We start from the raw sequence: 18,423 nt of genomic DNA, 5'->3' as shown, positions 1-18,423 counted from the left end.
GATGATGGGAGCTGGATCCAGCAACATTGAATCTTGGACCTTCTGCATGAAAAGCAGATACTCTGCTGCTGAGTTTCACCCTTTCCCCTTACTTTTTTCAGTGGCCCACTTAGGTGGTCTGCTTTCCTCAGTAGCTGACCAGATGCATTTGGGAAGCCAGCAAGCAGGACCTGAGTGCAACAGTAACTCTCCCCACCTGAGACTCCCAGCATACTGCTTTTGATTCCCCGCTTCCCATTCCACTCCTGGCAAGCACCAGCCACCAATGGTCACCTGGGAGGTGTGAAACCAGGTCACTGTGACTCTAACTGGGGAAATATGCTTTTGTTCGGAACCTTCTGCTAAGAGGAGAAGAGAGTGCTGGGAATCAGGTTTCAAAGTTAAGATGTGATATGTGGCATGGGTTGAATCAGATGAGAGCTGGAATACCATTTCTGTTTTTGAACATGCTGGTCTCTTCTACTTGCATCTCTTTGAGGATACACTGAGAAGGTGATGCCTGTTTTATCTTGTTGCTGCTCTCTTAATTATTTTCCATGTAACTTTTCTGTGTATTTAGCAACTGAGATTTTAACTGCCGTAAGCTGCTTCAGGAAGCCAAGTTGGCTGCACAGCCAGGCACAAATACAATAAACGAGCAGGTCAATTTTTAAAAACACTTATTTGATTCTAACACATCAGCAAAAACATTTTCTCTGTGAACGCTTAAATTGCTCCATTCTGTTGCTTGGTTGGTTTGTGTGCAGGGCAATTAGAGCTCTGTGGTTTGGAGGCTGAGCACACACACACACCCCTCACTAAAGCCGTTGATCCATTATCACATAATGCATCGACCCACCCACTAAACGCATAGCACGGGTTAGGCAAGAGCTGTGGAAGTAGCTTCTTCCTCAAGGTCAGCTCTCTGCTTGCGGCACTGTTGAGAACCACTGTGGGCATTGGGCAATGAGCAGAGGAAAGCAGTAAGGGGTCAATTCTGGTTTTGCAACTATACTCATGAGTACAGTATAGTTATTACTTACCTAACTCATGTTCAACCCTGTAACCTAACCACCTTATGTTCAACATTTATTTAACAGGACGAACTTAACAGGATTTAACAGCTAAATGGTAAATATACTTAACAGGATTTAATAGGTTATCAATGGCTGCTAGCTATCGATGGCTATACTCTGCCTCCACAGCTGGCAGCAGCGATGACTCTGAATATCAGTTGCTGGAAACCACAAGAGGGAGAGTGCTCTTGTGCTTGGATCCTGATTGCTGGTTTCCCACTGGGGCATCTGGTTGGCTACTGTGAGAACAGGATGCTGGACTAGATGGGCCATTGACCTGAATCAACAAGCTCTTTTGTAATTAAATTAAATTAAATTAAAGCGTACTTATTGCATCCACATTTACTGCCTGGTTTGTTTTATATTGATTCCAATGCAACAAAGAAGGAGCCAATTTTTCCTTGAAGCCTCCACCTCTTTTGTAGCTGTGTGGCAGAACCCAGATGTTTGCCTGTTTAGTCATTTTACAGAGGAAACCATGTCTCCAAAAAGAGCCAACGGAAAGCCATTCTGTAGTCCAGTAACATCTGGAGGGCCACAGAATCCTTTGCCCCAGTCCAAAGTCCATATACCTCTAGGTAACAGATGCTGAGGAGGGGAAAACATCAGGAGAGGCTCTGGACCTCAAGCTCTGTTTCAGGATAAAATACATTTGAAAATGTGTACACTAAGATAAAATGCAGGTTGTATCAAACTAAGCTGTACTCAGGATAGAATCACTGAAATCGCAGAACTTAAGTCCATTGACTTATCTTATTTTTACGATAAAATGCATATTTAAGAACATATTTTAAACATGAATTTCTGTACAGATTAATCCAGTAAGCACGTCACAGACACCTGGACTGTGGTTCTCAGGGCTCCTGAGGTGAGCCATTTCACAAGCTCCCCAGCACAGTCAACCTGCCCAATGCCTCTTATTTAGGGAAACTGGGGGTGGCCTGTGATGGTATAAGAGGAAGAAAGGTACCTCATTGAGAGAGATGGGAAGCAGGGCTCATTCCATCAGCCAGCAGAAAGACCAGTTCCATTGGGTGCCTCCTGCCTCTGAGCTGCTTCCATACCAGCTGGCCATTATATTTTTTATGTATTTATAAAAGTATTTATATACCACTATATTATACAAATGTGTCAAGCAGTTTACAATAATATAAAAACAGAAAACCAGACAATAAAATTATAGAAATCTAAAATCTACTTAAAAGCAAAAAGAAATTAAAAGCAAACCTCAATAGACCATTGTGGGGGATGTAATTGCCTGCATTGATGTGGTGGGATGGAAAAGTTTACAGCAGGCATTTGTAGCAACTACCATTTAAAAACTGGTGCCTAAGTTTGCTCCCCCCCCTTTTCCCTCCCTGTCCCTTTTCCCTTGCGTATTGTGCTTTATACCTTGTAAGCCTGCGATCAGGGACTGCCTTGTTTTAATTAGTTGTATTTAAGCTACTTGGGGAATGTTTCTGGCTGAAGTGTAGAGTCTAAATGCTCTAAGTAGATAAAGTAATAAAAAGCAAGTTTACTCCCCACTTTCCAGTTTGATCAAGATCCTTGTGAGCAATGGGCTAGCTGAGGGGACACTTTTGGGAGGGTGGCCTCAGCCTCACGGTCCTGGATCTGACATGTTCAGCAAAGTGAGGGAGAGAGAGAGTACCTTGCTCAAGTTGTAGCTGTGTAACTTCCACCCTAAGCTGCACATTTTCTCTCTCGAATGCAGTTGCCAGAGCATCCCGCGCTTCTGTCAACGTACGGATGTGGGCCACGTAATTTTCCACCTGAAAAGAGGACGAGGCAAGTCTGATTCCCAAACAGCAAGGACAGGTCAGGCTGCATTATTTGCCCATTTTATTTATTTATTTACTTATTAAAAAATTACATACTGCTAAATCATAAAAACCTATCTATGCACTTTACAACATGAAAAGGATTTTTAAAAAACCACACAATAAAAGCATAAAAAAGTGAAAAACAAATTGAAAGCAAAAAAGTTAAACACAAGTATCTATAAACCACTGCAGAAGGATGAATTCTCAATTGCCTGCATAGGCCCTGAGGAAAGGTTTTCAGCAGGCCTTTCAATACTGGCATAGAAGGTGCCTGAATCCCTATTGGCAGAGAGTTCTACAGAACTTGATCAATGACACTAAAGGCTTGATTTCTTGTTGTTGTCAAATGAGCCTCATCAACTCGAGGAAATACCAGAGATGCCGCTGCAGATTATCTCACTGAGTTGGGTTTAGGTGGCAGCCGATGTACGCTATAAATTAAAAGCCTTTGAACCTGTGTCATTAGTAAATGGGCAGCCTGGGCAGCTGTTTTAACAATTGTGCCACTTGTTTTCTGCCAGAAACTCCCATTAGCAGTAACATCTACTGTGACTGGCACCAGCGCTCCAAGGTCTCGGGCATAGGTCTTTCCCAGCAGCTAATAACTGAAACTCTTTCGCTCATGCATTCATTCATTCATTCATTCATTCATTCCTGTCTTCCATGATAAATCCCAGTTTTTGTTTCTGAGCTCAATTTAAAGTGATGGTATTAAACTTTAAAGACTTGATTTATTTGGGATCAGGTTGTTTGAACAACCACCTATACCCATACTAATCTGCACTGTGCTGAAATTAGGTTATTTCCTTAACTGTCAGCAGATGGAGCCATTGCTTTGCTTAACTCTTGCTGTGACAAATGAGCTTTTTTCAGCAGACCAACTCAATTCAACACTCCTGAACTTGCTTCAGGATCACAATGCAACTTCCTTTCAGATCGTGCAGCTCTCCAGATCTGACTATGCAGTTTTAGTGTACAAAAGGAAGGGCACACAAAAATACATATTTTAGGTAACCAAGAGGGCACAAAAAATGTGTAACACAGAGATGAGCACATTAAAAAGTGTGTATTTTATGTTTAAAAGTCCATATGAAATACATATCATTTAAAGGCAGGTTTGGGGCAATTTTTTTCAATGAAGCCGTACAAGACAGAATGGCACAGGCCTATGCCTTAGCACTCAGCGAGTCAGAGAAGAACATAATCAGGCTGCTCCTTACGAATGCCCTGCCTGAAAACACTATGGGACTCCCTACACCAGAGCTTTCCAAACTTTTCATGTCGATGACACACTTTTTTACACATGCAGCATTTTGCAACACAGTAATTCAGTTTTACTAGCAAACTGGAGGTAAAACTAACCCCTTTCCAGCCCCGGGAATAGTGTGGGGAGCATTTGCGTGACCCATGTATATGCTGCAGCCGACACACTAATGTGTCACAACACAGTTTAGAAAGCTCTGTCCTACCTTCTGTTCAATACTGAGCTTAACCTTCATGTGGAGTTTCACATGTTTGAGAAATCGTCAGAGTCCCCTAGATCAGAATGGATTTATGCCGTTCATAGCTAAAGAAGAAGCCTTCAAACGTAGTGGTAGAGAAGCCTTTCCATGTTAACTGGTGGGCATGGGACTGTTGGTGCATCTGCCACAGAGAACTCCTGCACATCACAGGTGATTCAGGTAGGTTTCTTTAATGGATTATGCCCATTTAATCCAGGACTCCACTGTCAGACTGGCCAACTGGATGTCCTAAAGGGAAGCCTACAAGCAGGTCTGGAGTGCCACTTTTTGAAGGTGGCAGCACTCTTCCCACCTGTGAATCTCAGCAACTGGTATTCAGAGGCAGATTACCTCTCACAAAGGAGAAAGAACACATCATCTTTTAGGCACATAGATCCATCATGACTGATCTTCCCCTTATAACCAAATGGAAAAAACCAACAAACACAGTTGAAAGCCACTGATCTAAAGTTTGAATCAACAAGAGTTTAAGGTCAAGACAAGGGAAGCCGGAAGCCCCCTGCCTGCCCCAATATATTTCACTAGAACAAAAATAGCTATCCTATACTGCTAGCTCAGTATTGTCTGCACTGAATAGCAGCAGCTTTTTAGGAGGGCTTCAGGCAGAGGCATTTCCAACCATATCTGGCACTGATAAGAATTGACAGGCTCTTCCCCACTTTATCATCTCTAAAGGAGTCCAGGTCTGGCTGTGTTTGTTGACACTTCCACAAGCACTTGACCTCAGACTGTGATCTGACCATCCCTTAAGTGGTCCTTAGCCCCTGAAGCAGGATATATCCAATGAAATGTGCACATGTTCAAAGGGTCATATTAAATGCAGGAGAGGTTGAGCAGTGCAAGTAGGAACTGAAACCACCTGGATCACTTTTAGATTATATATTTTCAACTGTCATTTTAGACGGTCAGTTCCTTAAGCGCAAGGGTCCCATCTTTTTTTTTTTAAAGTGTTACATCTTCAGAAATGTGAATGGTGCGCAGGGCCAGGAACAGAACTACCACACAAAATGGTCGCTGTCTGTACTGTCTCTTTGGAACGCTTTGCTGATTTGGGGATTTGGACACACTTCTCCAATCATGCAAGGGGCGTTTGTCCACGTTGGAAGCCCATTAGTCCACACAACCAGCTTCCTATGCTGAGGGGGCAGTTCCAAAGCAAACAGCTTTGGAGTCATCCCTGCAAGCCACCCCACACTCCAGGTACTGGCGGAGGAAGAGGAGTACGGGGGGAGCACGCCAACCCTGCCCACACCTGCTCTCCGCCCCCCACCCCCCAGTGCCAGAGCATGAAGCTCTGCCACTGACTCCAGGCCCTGTAATGGGGTGTGGGAAATTGCCCTTTCTCCTGGAGCAGGCAACATAACAGCATGGGAAGATCCTATTGGATCAGACCAATGGTCCATCTAGTCCAGCATCTTCTTCTCATAGTGGCCAACAAGATGCCTGTGGGAAAGCAGCAAGCAAGATTCAAGCACAAGAGCACCCTCCCCTCCTGTGTTTTCCAGCAAACTGGTGACAAAGGAGACATCTGGCTGGCCACTGTGGGGAACCAGACACTTTTTTGAGATGGACCTTTGACTCTTATCCAGCTGGATGATTCTTGTGTCCTTCAAGTCTGGGAAAACCACCAATTTGAGACATCTATTTTGCTCCTTTTCCATTCAATTAGCACAAAAAAGTCAAATGGGATCTTAAACCCAGACATACTCTCCAGACATCCTCTGTTCAAAGCAGGAGGAGATGTGCTTACACAGCCTTCTGTTGCTCACAGTGGGCTGGGGTTCTTTACAAATGTGATGTGGGCAGATTTTTCCCTGTGTGGACATTCAAGCCATATGGCAAAGATCTAAATTTCACCTTGTCAAGCTGACGACAGTTGAGAAATGCAATCAATCCTTTGCGTCAGACATAAGAAAGACCCTACCGCCTGCTGTTCCTATTATTTTTGCTCTTCTCTTTGAAGGCCATGGGGAAAAAACCCACCTAGAATGATTCCCATCACCAGCCAGGCTGAATCAAATGTGACTTGCCCAAGAACAAAGGATGCCCTCCTGCGCGAATCCTGTTCCTTTCAAGAGACCTTGCACAGGAAGGTTCCCTGTGAGCTATGCACTATGAGTACTTTTCCTCTCTTACTGACAACATACCAAACTTCTACGACAACCGGATGCAAATTCCAAAACAAAAACCAGGAAACCAACAGAAATCATGGAAAATTTTGCTCCCCTGCCCCATGCCAAAGTAAGTAGGATTTTTTGTTAAAGGAACAAAAAGATAGAGCTGTGTTTATGGACACCTTTGGGAAGCCCTAAAATATGAGAGGGATAAGCAATGGGCTGAACTGGGACTCATTCACACAAAGCTAGCCCTCTCTGGAGAAACCACATCAATTCTCAGTAGCTGTCACGGTAAACCTGGAAGTTTAAAATGTGCAGTTCAAACATGCTCCAGCTGTTACAAGATTTGTGCTGGGACAGAAACAAATCACATACTTCTATAACATGTTCACACAGCAGCTATATCAGCCTTCGCCAACAGGGCACCCTCTGTGGGTTCTGAACCACAATTTCTCTCAATCCCAGTTGAGGGAAGCTGAGCTAAAAGCTCAGTTCCTGTGTTGTGCCAAAGATGGAATGTAATGCCTAAACAAGCCCAGGTCCTATACTGGACATAATTAACGTTATGCGCCCAGAGGACAGGCCCTCCTTGCCCCTCTCATTGTAATCTGGGCACCTTGAGAGCAGCCACTTTCAGAATTAAAAACATTGTAAAATAAGCACAATATGCCCAACAACTGTGTTTCAACATCCACCATATGCATAAAAATGGCACACAACGTATGTTCAGTCCATGTACCAAATACACATTTGCTGTGGGAAGTTCTTCAGCAAAGACTTCTATCTTGAGCAAATTGTCCACACCTAGCATGGAACAATCCTAAGGGCTATAAACCTGAAAGCATCTACCTTTGAAAAACCCTTTAGAAGTGGTTGGGCTACTCCAGTGTCAGCAGCCGGTGGCTGGCAATCTTCCCACCTACCTCTCTCATCTCTTCCACTTGCTGTCGCCTGAGTTTCTCTAACTCTCCAGCAGCAGAATGCAACTCCTCTTGACTGCGTAAGAACAAACTCCAGACATAACAGAGCTGGTCGTTTGCAGGCGCTGTAGTGTCAACCCCTTCTTCCTTGAGCTGCTGAGTTATGTCTTCTATATGTGCATTCTCCTGTATAAAGGAATGTAGAAAGGAATCAGAAAAGGGGTATTCCCTAAACAATTAATCTGTATGTTTGTTTGTTTCAGTCTTCTCAGCTATACTGCTTCAGCAACTGTATTTGGGAACATTCTGCCAGCCCTCGTGGCTAACAGCTATGGACGGATCTCTCTTTTGTGGAGCAGGCTGTATCTTTTGACACTTTAAATCGTAATGCCCTGTGGACTGTCCTTCTGAAAATTGGCTGCCCAGATAAATTTGTGAACATCATTCAGCTCCTCCATTATAATATGACAGCAACAATCACAGATAACAACGGCTCTCAAAGTGAACCATTCACAGTGGGATCAGGTGTTAAACAGGGTTGTGTTACTGTCCCAACTCTATTCATTATTTTCATTGCCATGATCCTACACTTTGTCAACGAGAAACTCCCCACCGGAGTAGAAATCATTTATCGAACAGATGGAAAGCTCTTCAATCTGAGCAGGCTAAAAGCAAAGAGTAAGGTTACCGTAACTTCCGTCATAGAGCTTTGGTATGCTGATGACAACGTAGTGTGTGCACGCTCAGAGGATGACCTCCGAACCATTCTAAATATCTTCACAGAAGCTTAAGAAAAGCTTGGCCTATCACTCAACATCCAAACAACCAAAGTGTTGTACCAACAAGTACAAAATAACCTCTCTGCAGCACCACAAATCCAACTCAATGGTGTAACGTTGGAAAATGTTGATCACTTCTCCCACCTGGGCAATTATCTTTCCACAAGGGCCGACATTGATGCCGAAATCCAGCATCGCCTGAGCTCTGCAAGTGCAGCTTTCTCCCGATTAAAGTGCAGAGTGTTTGAGGACTGGGACATTCGCAGGGAAACCAAAATGCTTGTTTACAAAGCTATTGTACTACCAACATTACTGTATGCTTCTGAAACATGGACCACTTATAAACGCCTTGAAAGATTGCATCAACAGTGTCTCCAAAAATTTTTACACATCACTTGGGAAGACAGGTGAACTAATACCAGTGTACTGGAAGAAGCAAAGATCACCAGTGTTGAAGCAATGATTCTTCAACATTAACTTCATTGGACTGGTCATGTTATGTGGATGCCTGATTATCGTCTTCCAAAGCAACTACTCTATTCTGAACTTAAAAATGGAAAGCCTATTGCTGGTGGTCATCAAAAGAGGTTTAAAGACTGTCTCAAGGTAAATCTAAAAAAACACAGTATAAACACCAACAATGGGAAATACTTGCCTATGAGTGCTCCAATTGGAGAACAGCCTTTACCAAAGGGCTTTGAAGTCACTCGAACTCAGGACGCAAGGGAGAAATGTGCTAAGAGGAAGGCATGCTTGGCAAATCCACACCATGATCAACTCCCGCCCGGAAACCAATGTCCCCACTGTGGAAGGACATGTGGATCCAGAATTGGCCTCCACAGTCACTTACGATCTCTGGGCCCAATTCAAAGTGCTGGTTTTGACCTATAAAGCCTTAAATGGTTCAGGACAGCAATACCCCAAGGACCACCTCCCCACATATGAACTGACCCAAACCCTGTGTTAATCATTGGAGGCCCTTCTTCATGTGCCCGTTCCAAAAGAGGCTCAGAGGGTGGCAACACAAGAATGGGCCTTTTATGCGGTGGTTCCGTTTGCAGAAGGCGCTTTCCAGGAAGGCTCCCCTGGTGCCTTCATTACATATCTTTAGGTGTCAGGCGAAAACATTTCTCTATAACGAGGCCTTTGGCTGATGGAACATTCCATGGCCTTTAAAATGTGTTTGTGGGTGGGGGGTTATTGGTTTGTTTTGCTTCTAGTTTTATTATGTATTTCGTGTTCTCATTTTGTATTTTTATGTTGTGAACTGCCCTGTGATCTTTGGATGAAGGGTAGTATACAAAATTAGTAAGCAAGCAAGCAATCACATGCTCTGCATCCAAAAGGTCCCATGTTCAGTGCCTGGTATTTCCAGGTAGGGCTGGGGAATGCTCTCTGTCAGAAACCCTGGAGAGGGGCTTCTGGTCAACATAGACTAGGGATGGGGGACCTATGGCTCTTCAGATGTTATTGCACTCCAACTCCCAACATTCCTGGCCACTGACTATGCTGGCTCAAGGAAGTCTAGCAACATCTGGAAAGCCATAGTTTCCTAATCCCTTCTGTAGACATTACTGAATAAAGTGGAGCAAGGGCCTGGCTCGGTATGTAAGGAAGAATCCTATGTTTCCTCCTCCCTTCAATTAATGTATTTAATTCCCTTTTGAAGCCATCTACGGTAAGCTACTGCCCCTCACCACATCTTGTAAATCAACATCTATCAGCTGCAATTGTCCATTTTTCAACCATGTCATGTAGCTGCATCTTTAACAGCCGCATTATCTGCAACAGTTGGCCAGTTACAACATTGGTCTCCAAAATATTCAAGACACGGTACAACTTTCTAGAACATCTGGGCTCTTGCCAGATTGTTGGCACCTTTTTCTATCTTTGGTGCGAATGCTCTTTGGTTTCTAAATTCTGAACTGCCATTTAAATCTCTAATGTATGTTAAATCTCTGGGGTGGCTAAGTGTGTAATACACACCTGAAAAGATCTGATAACGTGGATGCTGGCTGCAACCAGAATCTCAGTTGCCACAATGGTGGAATACATTGAAGCATTGACATTTAACACAAATATTAAAATACCTGGACTCTAGGGTTTTTCGGAGAAAGTTTCCCAATCTCCAATGGGTCAGAAGACCTAGAGTGGTTTCACATTATATGGTGGGTGGGTTAAACCACATAGCCTAGGGCTTGCCGATCAGAAGGTCGGCGGTTCGAATTCCTGCGAAGGGATGAGCTCCCGTTGCTCGGTCCCGGCTCCTGCCAACCTAGCAGTTCGAAAGCACGTCAAAGTGCAAGTAGATAAATAGGTACCGCTACAGCAGGAAGGTAAACGGCGTTTCCGTGCGCTGCTCTGGTTCGCCAGAAGCAGCTTTGTCATGCTGACCACATGACCTGGAAGCTGTACACCGGCTCACTCGGCCAATAACGCGAGATGAGCACCGCAACCCCAGAGTCGGTCACAACTGGACCTAATGGTTATGGGTCCCTTTACCTTTATTCTCTACATGCACTGATGATGGAAATCAGGTTGTCTTGATGGACCCTTTTCCTGAATACGCATGTATGATGCAAAACTTACTTTTGATACTCCAATCCAGGAATCACTCCCCCCCCCCCCGGTAATTGTTTAAATAAAGTTGTTGGCTTTTTTGTTTGTTTTAAAGAACCACACACAAAAGAAACACAAGGGCAGGGCAGGGCAGGGTGTGGGTGGGTGTGCAGCAGTTCAAAGGTGAACTTTTACAAGAAACTTACACGAAACAGAAACTTGGCAGCTGTAGAGCAATCCTGTTCCAGTTTTTATTAACCCAGCAGGGATTTTTTTAAATATCTAGCCAGCATGATGTATTGGTTTAAAGTTTTGGGCAAGACTTGGGAGACCAGGATTCAAATCCCACCATTCAGCCACTGGGTGGCCTAACCTACCCCACAGGGTTTTCGGGGTGACTTTGGGTCCCTTCCAACTCTACGAAAAGGGCAGAAACGTATCTAGATATGTATCGTGTCAGACAAATTCACTGTTGAGCCTTCCCTGGCCAGGCACAGTCGTCTACCTCTCGCTGCCGGGGCGAATACAGCAGCACAAGGGGAGGTTCGCCGGGGGCTTGCGTGGCCGCTGCTTCTCGGCCGAATCCCGCGCGGCTCTTTTCTGAGGCGCTTGTCGTGTGTTTTGTTTCTCTCCTGACCAACAGCCTCGCCGGGGCAAGGAAGAAGAGAGCTCACGCCCCGCTTCCCACCCCCACCCGGCAGGAGCCGCATCCACCCCCTTCCGTACTCACCGGCTGGGCTCCCTCCATGCGAGCTCGGCAGCGTCAGTTGAGAGCCGGTTCGGATTACCCGAGCCCAAAGGTAGGCCGCGGTCACCATGGCAACGAGGCCTACCTTCCAGGCCCAGGCTAAACTTAAGCGCAGTGGGGGGAGAAGGGCACCCCCCTCCCGCAGCTCATGTAGTCGTGGCAAGGTGGCAACGACCCCGCCCCCACCGCGGGTTAAACCCATTTCGCTTGCATTGCATGCGTTACTCGGAAATAAACCTTGCTGCTTTTCTCCCTAAGCCAAGCACCCACAGGGGTTTATTATTTCATTTATGTCCCACATTTCCCGCACCCCCCAAGATGTTTAAGATGGTGTATCCCGGTAGTTCTCCCAAATCTCCTTTGATCCCCCCTCCAGGACAACCCTGCGAGGTAGATTAGGCTGAGAGGCAATGACTGTAAAAGGTAATGTGACTTGGTAAACGCACACAGGTTTGTGCTTGCTGTGGGAATTGTGCTTATTTGGAAGTTAATTTGCCCAGCATTCAATGGGGCTTACTCCCAGGTAAGCATGCAGGAATGGTAGACACGCAATCATGGCAAGGTAACTGAGGAGTAAATTCAAAGAGTTCACTAGGACTTGTATGTAAAATGCATGCATAAATTTGAAGCTTTCTGCTAAGAAGTAGGTGCCAATTTCAGCTTTTGAAACATACAACCAACCCTTAAGCATGTTTACTCAAATGTTAAGTCCCAAAGAGTTGCTGGGATCAACTACAATGCAAGACAGCACAGAACTGCAGCATATGGGGTCAAAAATAGTCACATCAAAATCCTATACATTTTTGGATGAAAGACACAACTGGAATGGAGTATTCCCACATAAGGTATGTATGTATTAATTATTCTGTCTACCATGCATGCCAAAATGTATATATAGGATTGCAGCCACACAGCTTACAGATACATTTCTAACTCTGCTTTGGAACACAGCGGAACTTAGCTGTGCATAAATACGCACAGGACGCAGGTTCAAAGTCATAGAGATACCTGCTGCTTTCCACTGTGAGCCAGCCGTTGTCCATCCCCATGTCCCTGTCCCTTGTGGTCAGTCAAGATTAGTGTGTGGGGTGGAGAAATTGGAAGCATCAAAACCCAGGTTTTGCCACCCTAGCCAGTTTTTGTGACATTGCTGCTTTTCTGGCATTGAAAAATCAGAACATTCCAATTGTGGGTGACTTTTTCACTGGCATTACAAACCTATGCTCCAGCTTTTCTCAAATTACATACTTCCATCTCCAGGCACTGCTACCCTATGGTTAAGTCTGAAGTCCTAGACAAGAGTAAACCCAATGGAATTAAAGGGTCTAATTAGCCATGTTCATTCATTTCAATGGGCCCACTCTGAGTAGGGCTAATGTTGAACACAATCCATTTCTCTGTCAACTATCCCTACAAGGATCCTGTAAACAGTGTACTCTGTTATCTGTTATTACTGCTGTTGTGAAATCTCACTGTGCTTGTTTTCAACATATAGTAGTACCTCTGGTTGCGGACACGATCCATTCTGGGGTGCCGTTCGCACCCCAAAAAGTCCACAACCAGAGTGGCACTTCTGCGCATGCGGCGAAACCCGGACGTTTGCCGCGTTTGCAAGCTGAAAAGATGCAACCTGAAGCGGATGCAAAATGAGGTATGACTGTATATACTTTTTTTGTACTTTTGTACTTTACGGGCATATGGGTGTGTGTACCCTGATCCCCATTTACTGAAAGATATTAGAGATTTAACTTCACCAGGATTGAAACAATTAAAGAACAATTTTAGTCATCTACCTGGTTCTGAATCTGAACATGAACAAATACATCAGGCCTTGAAGCAACCTTCTTCAGCCTGTTGCCCTCAATATTTTGGGCTAAAAAACCCACCATCCTCAGGCAGCACAGGTTGCTGAACAGTTGCTGATGGGAGTTGTTATCCAAAAGGTCTATAGTGCAGAAGATGGGGGGATTCTGCCTTTCAGACCATTTAGCACGTTCTTCCCAAATAAATACATTGCTCTTGCACTGATGTTCTGTGCTGCTCTTTTGTTACCTTCATCATTGGTTAGTTTTGTGATTTCATTTTATGATTTTAATCTCATTTGTACCTGGCTTAACTGGTGTTTTTGTAACCTACTCTCGGACCATTTGATTAAAGTACAAATAAATATATTTAAGAAGCTGATGGAATTTGTAGTAGAAAATAGATCTGACAGGCACCAAGTTGGGGGAGGCTAGCAAAAATGGCATTACCGGTACATATATCACTGCCTCCTTTCAAATCAATCCTCAAAACCACCCTCTTTCAAACCCTGTTCTTAATTCCCAAATGGAAAAGTCTTCCGTATAATCACTACCTCCCTTCCTCTCCCATCACACCATCATTTTGTCACCCCCAGCTATTGAAATTCAGATTATAGCCTCCACATGACATGGCTGTTGTCATTTTCAATGCTTATGGTGCCCTCTCACCTGTGATGTACATGAGGCACTGTATAACAATTTAAAAAGTGAATGCACAATAGTGAAAGCAAAGGCTCTGCCACCTTGGCAGGAGTAAAAAACTGAACCCAAATTAGTGGCACATAGCACAAAGTTGAACCATCTCCAAGCCAGAGGTGGGTTTCATGCAGTCCTACAGCCTGATTTCAAAAGCCCCCTATGCACAATTAGCTCAGGCCTCCAGCAAGAGTGAACTGCTCCTTCCCCAGCATGAAAGAAAAACCATGCCAACTTCTGGCTCTGCCCACAGCTGGCTTCTGTCCCACCCACTGCCAGCACAGAGTTTACCACTGACAGGAATGAAAAAGAAAGGTTCCTCGGCCCTGCTCTAACCCCATATAATATTTTAACATAGGCCCAGAAGGTTACACATTAGCAAGAACCTTCATATGGCAATGTAAACATCAGCAGGGCCTGTCCTGGTAAGACTATGAAGTGGAATGGCCAGATGTCATTATGGTCAAGGTGTAGCCATCAAACCTTGCTTGCAAGGAGAGAGTATTCAAACATTCCTTGAGGTTTGATCGCACAAGGCTAAACAAAACAGGAGATAGGGATGGCACTCAGAAAAGCTGTGACTTAGGAATGTTTAGATTTATATGGTATATATTTCTAACAAGCAGCAAACGTGTGTTGTGCAAAAATAGCCAAAATTATGTCAGAATTTCACCCTTTTGATCCTATACGCCATTGTAATAAAGTTTTGACACGATTTAGCAGTAATAAAAACCTCTTAACCATTTGTCTATTCTGTTCTGAGGAATCAAAGAAGTCACTTTTATTCGGGAGAAGTCATTTCTCCATAAAAGCCCTGTGCTGGGACTGAAGATAGCTGACAATCTTCTCTTCGATTTCCATGCCTTGGGCCACTTCGTCATCAGAAAGTGACAACTGTGTCTCCAAATCCTTGGTGACCACAATCACGGAGGTTCTCCGGGAGTCCAGCACATTAGCAACCACCACGTGGTGGCGGTATTTCTCCAGTGCCTGTTTTGCTTTGTCAATCAGGATGGAAGGGTTTGTTTCTAGCTTGAATGAGATCACAAACGCCTCTGGAGCCCATTCCTTAACCAGAGGGGATAACATCTTTGGCACCATCTTCATTGTGATCTGCAACAAGGAAAGGAGGATTAGACAAATTCGCAGAGATGGCCATGGCTGGAGGCAGTAATGATTCTGCATGCCAGTTGCTGTAAACCACAGGAGGGGAGTGTTCCTGTGATCAATTCCTACTTGACAGTTTTCTAAACATCCAGTTGCCTACTGTGATATAGGATGCTGGACTAAATGTCCCCCTGACTTGATCCAGCAGTGCTCTTCTTATGTTCTTAAGAAAGAAGTTCAGCATAATGCACACACTACCCAGGACCGGTATGGGGAGCAGAGCGCGATGTCGGTTTCACTCAGCAGTATGTTGCTGGTGAAACAGCCATGGCTCCTGAGTCCTTCTGCTAGCAGAGATCACTGGAGGGAGTCAAGAGTTCCTTCCTGCAGATGCGGAGGAGCAGTAAAAGAAGCCCCAATGCACCGCCCACTAACCCATGAGAGATGGGGAGGAGCGGCAGGGCTGTCTCAGCTGGGAAGGGGAACCTTCCCGATCCCCAGCGGAGCTGCACAAACAAGCTGTGTTGTCCCTGTCCTCAGTTCCCACGGTGAGAGCTGGGGCAGTTTCACCAGATGGCCTTGCAAGCAGAAGCCAACGCAGCTTGTTTTTTTCAACATTGTGATATATAGCCAAAATGCAATGTTTGGCTGGTGATACACCATGAAGTTGAAAAGCAGGTACAGTGGTGCCTCGACTTACGAATTTAATCCATTCCGAAGGCACCTTCGTAGGACGAAAAATTCGTAAATTAAAAAGTGCCATTGGAAACGCGATTTCCCATAGGAATACACCGGAAACGGAAATTTCTAAAATCTAAAAATTTGTAAGTCAAAAAACCCCTATCTAAAATCGCCTCAGTTTCTGTTCGGATGTCGAGAAATTCGTAAGCGTGCGGCCATTTGCCCCACTCGTAAGTCAAAAAATTTCGCTGTAGAGTCGTTCCACTGTATCGCCTAGCCCTAACGCACACATGCTCTTGATGCAGTGATAGCCTGAGCTTGAGAACGGGACAAGTTGGCACAGAGAGAACCCAACAAATTAAAAATCAGGGAACCATTTCTATCTACTCATTGTTTGACAAGAGGTTATAATTGTGTCCCAACCCTCTCCCTTATTTCCACATCTCAAGCATCAAGTATCTTGTACATCTACAGCTATCACTGGAGCTGCAACTCTTGTTGTTTACACATGGACTTTGCAGAGTTTCCAAACACCCATCCCCAAACCTCCCTATAAACTAAGCTCCTTGCCTTTAGCTTCTCTTGCACTAAGAGTAACGAACTTGATTATTATCTAAGCAAGGCAGGTTTGCCTTGTATTGGACTAGCAAACTTTTACTACTCTATAACGGCACTGGTGGTTCTGGCCACAAAGTCTGTTTTCTTCCTGCCTGCTATTCTGTGAGAACAAACATACCAGTAGATGTTCCTTGGGTTTGGTATTTATTTGCGTTTCCTCATTTGTCCCAGTGTGATCATTCCATGAACACGTGTACAGTACAAACAGACACACAAGCAGATCTGGTAATAGGGCCTAGACTGGCCTGTCCACCCCAGATTCCAAGGAAGAGACCCATCCCAGGGCAACGGAGGAAAAGCTGGTGAGTGCTCCTAGAGGGGGGATGTCAAAAGATGGAGCAAAGTAACAATCTGGTACTACAATCCAGGATTCTGGTGCTTGGCTACAGGCCTCTGTAGTGGATAAATATATTGATGTATATGTTGATAGGTAGCTTACATGTGAAGAAATATGGTTAGGAAAATCTGTGAGTGTTTGTGCAGGGGAAAACTAAGCTTAGGACCAGTTTGACATAAATTCAACACTGAATTCTTGCTGAATCAGGCACCCATCTCTGATAATGCAGGCATGCTTCCCCTCTGAAAACATTATTTTATTTCTATGCATGTGGAAAGCAAAGGCAAAGAAATGCCTCTATATAAGCCTGTCTAATTTACAGGCCTTTAGCCACTACTTTTGTGGGTTCCTCAGTAGCCCCTGTTGCTCTTGACAACATAAAAGTAATCTTAAACATCACAACTGGAGTGCTTAATTGAAGAAAAGCCACTACACCTCTTAATGGACCACAAGTCTCCAGGAACAAAATTCCAGTACCTGCTGACCTCACCTGTAGGGGTCCATCAGCAGACTGGATCTTATGCTCAGGCATCTCTGAAGCTGGGATGTAGAAATCAGACACAGCTGCTGCCAAGTAAAACATGGCACTAGAACCTAGTTGAAGATTAAGCAAGTGAGAAAAATTGGTACCATAAGTGGTGCTAGTTGAAAGACCACCGCAACAATTTCCACATGAATGTGCAAAATTTTAGGGAGGTTTTAAGTTATTTTGAATTTATTTAGTTTCCAGAGTGTTAATGTTAATAGAAAATTTTTAAAAAGTAAAAAGTTTTACAATTCAGTCCTGAGCACACTTACTTGAGTGTAAGCCCCTCTGAATCAGCAGTCCTACTACAGAGCTTCAATACACAAACCTGGATCAATATTACCCAGTGGAAAGCACCACCCAACAAACATGTTCCAGATCCTGACCCGCAGAAAACGACCGTAGTAGCATTGCTGGCAGGAACTCCCACGCTCGCACTTGGAACCCAGGAGAAAACTGCTGCCACTCCGTGCCGACAATACTGAGATAGACGAGCATGCGCGGGCGCTGCGCCCTCCTTTCCTCCCACCACCTCCGCTTACCGAGCGGTGCGAGGGCCCGGGCAGCAGCGCGCAGGAGCGCCAAGTACTCCACTAGGCCGGTAAATTCGAGGACCAGGAGGGCGCCTTCCTCCTTGGCGCGTTGGTAAGCCAGCAGCGCGGGCACGAGGTTTTGCAGCGCGCTGCCGCTGCAGTCGACCACGACGCGCTGCCCGCCTGCGCCACAATCGTGCACGCGCAGAACGTCCAGGAGCGCGGGCCCGCTGAGCTGAATGGCGCGTGCCCAGGGAAAAGCCGATCTTGTGCGGTAGAGGAAGCAGACACCGTAGCCGGCGCGCACCAGCCTCTCGGCCGAGGCCGCCCCGCGCCGCCCGCTGCTGAAGTTCTCTAGGAAGCGGACGGATCGCGTCTCCAGCGGGACCTGCGTCCCGCCCGACGTCACCAGCGCCACGTGACGACCCCGCGCCCGCTGCGTCTCCGCCCACGCCCGCACGCGCCGCTCCGCCTCGACCTCCGCGGGAGACACCGGAGGCACCTGCTCGGCCATGGCAGCGTCGGCAGCAGGAGCGGCTCTGGCCACTCGAGCGTTGCAGCTGCTTCTGTTTACGCTACTTCCGCTTCCGGGAGAGGTG

General features: G+C 45.4%; 2 protein-coding genes across 6 annotated transcripts in view; both read right to left on the bottom strand.

The window, feature by feature from the left end:
- Positions 1-11,662, bottom strand: part of CCDC30 (coiled-coil domain containing 30) — a 39,334-nt gene extending 27,672 nt beyond the window's left edge. For 2 of the 5 annotated variants that reach the window (XM_088671799.1, XM_035116941.3), the window contains exons 1-3: positions 11,507-11,662; positions 7,442-7,624; positions 2,707-2,827 (exon numbers count right to left, since the gene is read on the bottom strand). In XM_088671799.1, coding sequence (XP_088527925.1) covers positions 2,707-2,827; positions 7,442-7,624; positions 11,507-11,524 — 322 coding nt within the window. In that variant the 5' untranslated portion in view covers positions 11,525-11,662. The remainder of the gene's footprint in view (positions 1-2,706; positions 2,828-7,441; positions 7,625-11,506) is intronic. The other 3 variants (XM_088671800.1, XM_088671798.1, XM_088671801.1) reach the window with 3 other exon arrangements.
- A 3,111-nt stretch (positions 11,663-14,773) lies between these two features.
- On the bottom strand, positions 14,774-18,413 carry PPCS (phosphopantothenoylcysteine synthetase). Its single transcript, XM_035116943.3, has 3 exons — positions 17,834-18,413; positions 17,256-17,359; positions 14,774-15,135 (listed from the first exon to the last, which is right to left on the bottom strand). The coding sequence occupies exons 1-3, from the start codon at positions 18,336-18,338 to the stop codon at positions 14,818-14,820; spliced, it is 927 nt and encodes a 308-aa protein (XP_034972834.3). The 5' UTR covers positions 18,339-18,413; the 3' UTR covers positions 14,774-14,817.
- Between the last annotated feature and the right edge of the window lie 10 nt (positions 18,414-18,423).

This window comes from Zootoca vivipara, chromosome 6 (genome assembly GCF_965207765.1).
Source record: "Zootoca vivipara chromosome 6, rZooViv2.hap1.1, whole genome shotgun sequence".
Lineage (NCBI taxonomy): Eukaryota > Metazoa > Chordata > Lepidosauria > Squamata > Lacertidae > Zootoca > Zootoca vivipara.
Note: the sequence above shows the minus strand (reverse complement) of the source record. Positions and strands in the feature narration are given on the sequence as shown.

Bases quoted from the DNA above. Each gene is read 5' to 3' on its own strand.
- PPCS (XM_035116943.3), bottom strand. From the start codon at position 18,338: ATGGCCGAGCAGGTGCCTCCGGTGTCTCCCGCGGAGGTCGAGGCGGAG. The intron at 17,360-17,833 runs GTAAGCGGAGGT...ATCTTCAACTAG, and splicing joins CCGGGCCCTCGCACCGCTCG to GTTCTAGTGCCATGTTTTAC. The intron at 15,136-17,255 runs GTGAGGTCAGCA...TCCTTGTTGCAG, and splicing joins CTGCTGATGGACCCCTACAG to ATCACAATGAAGATGGTGCC.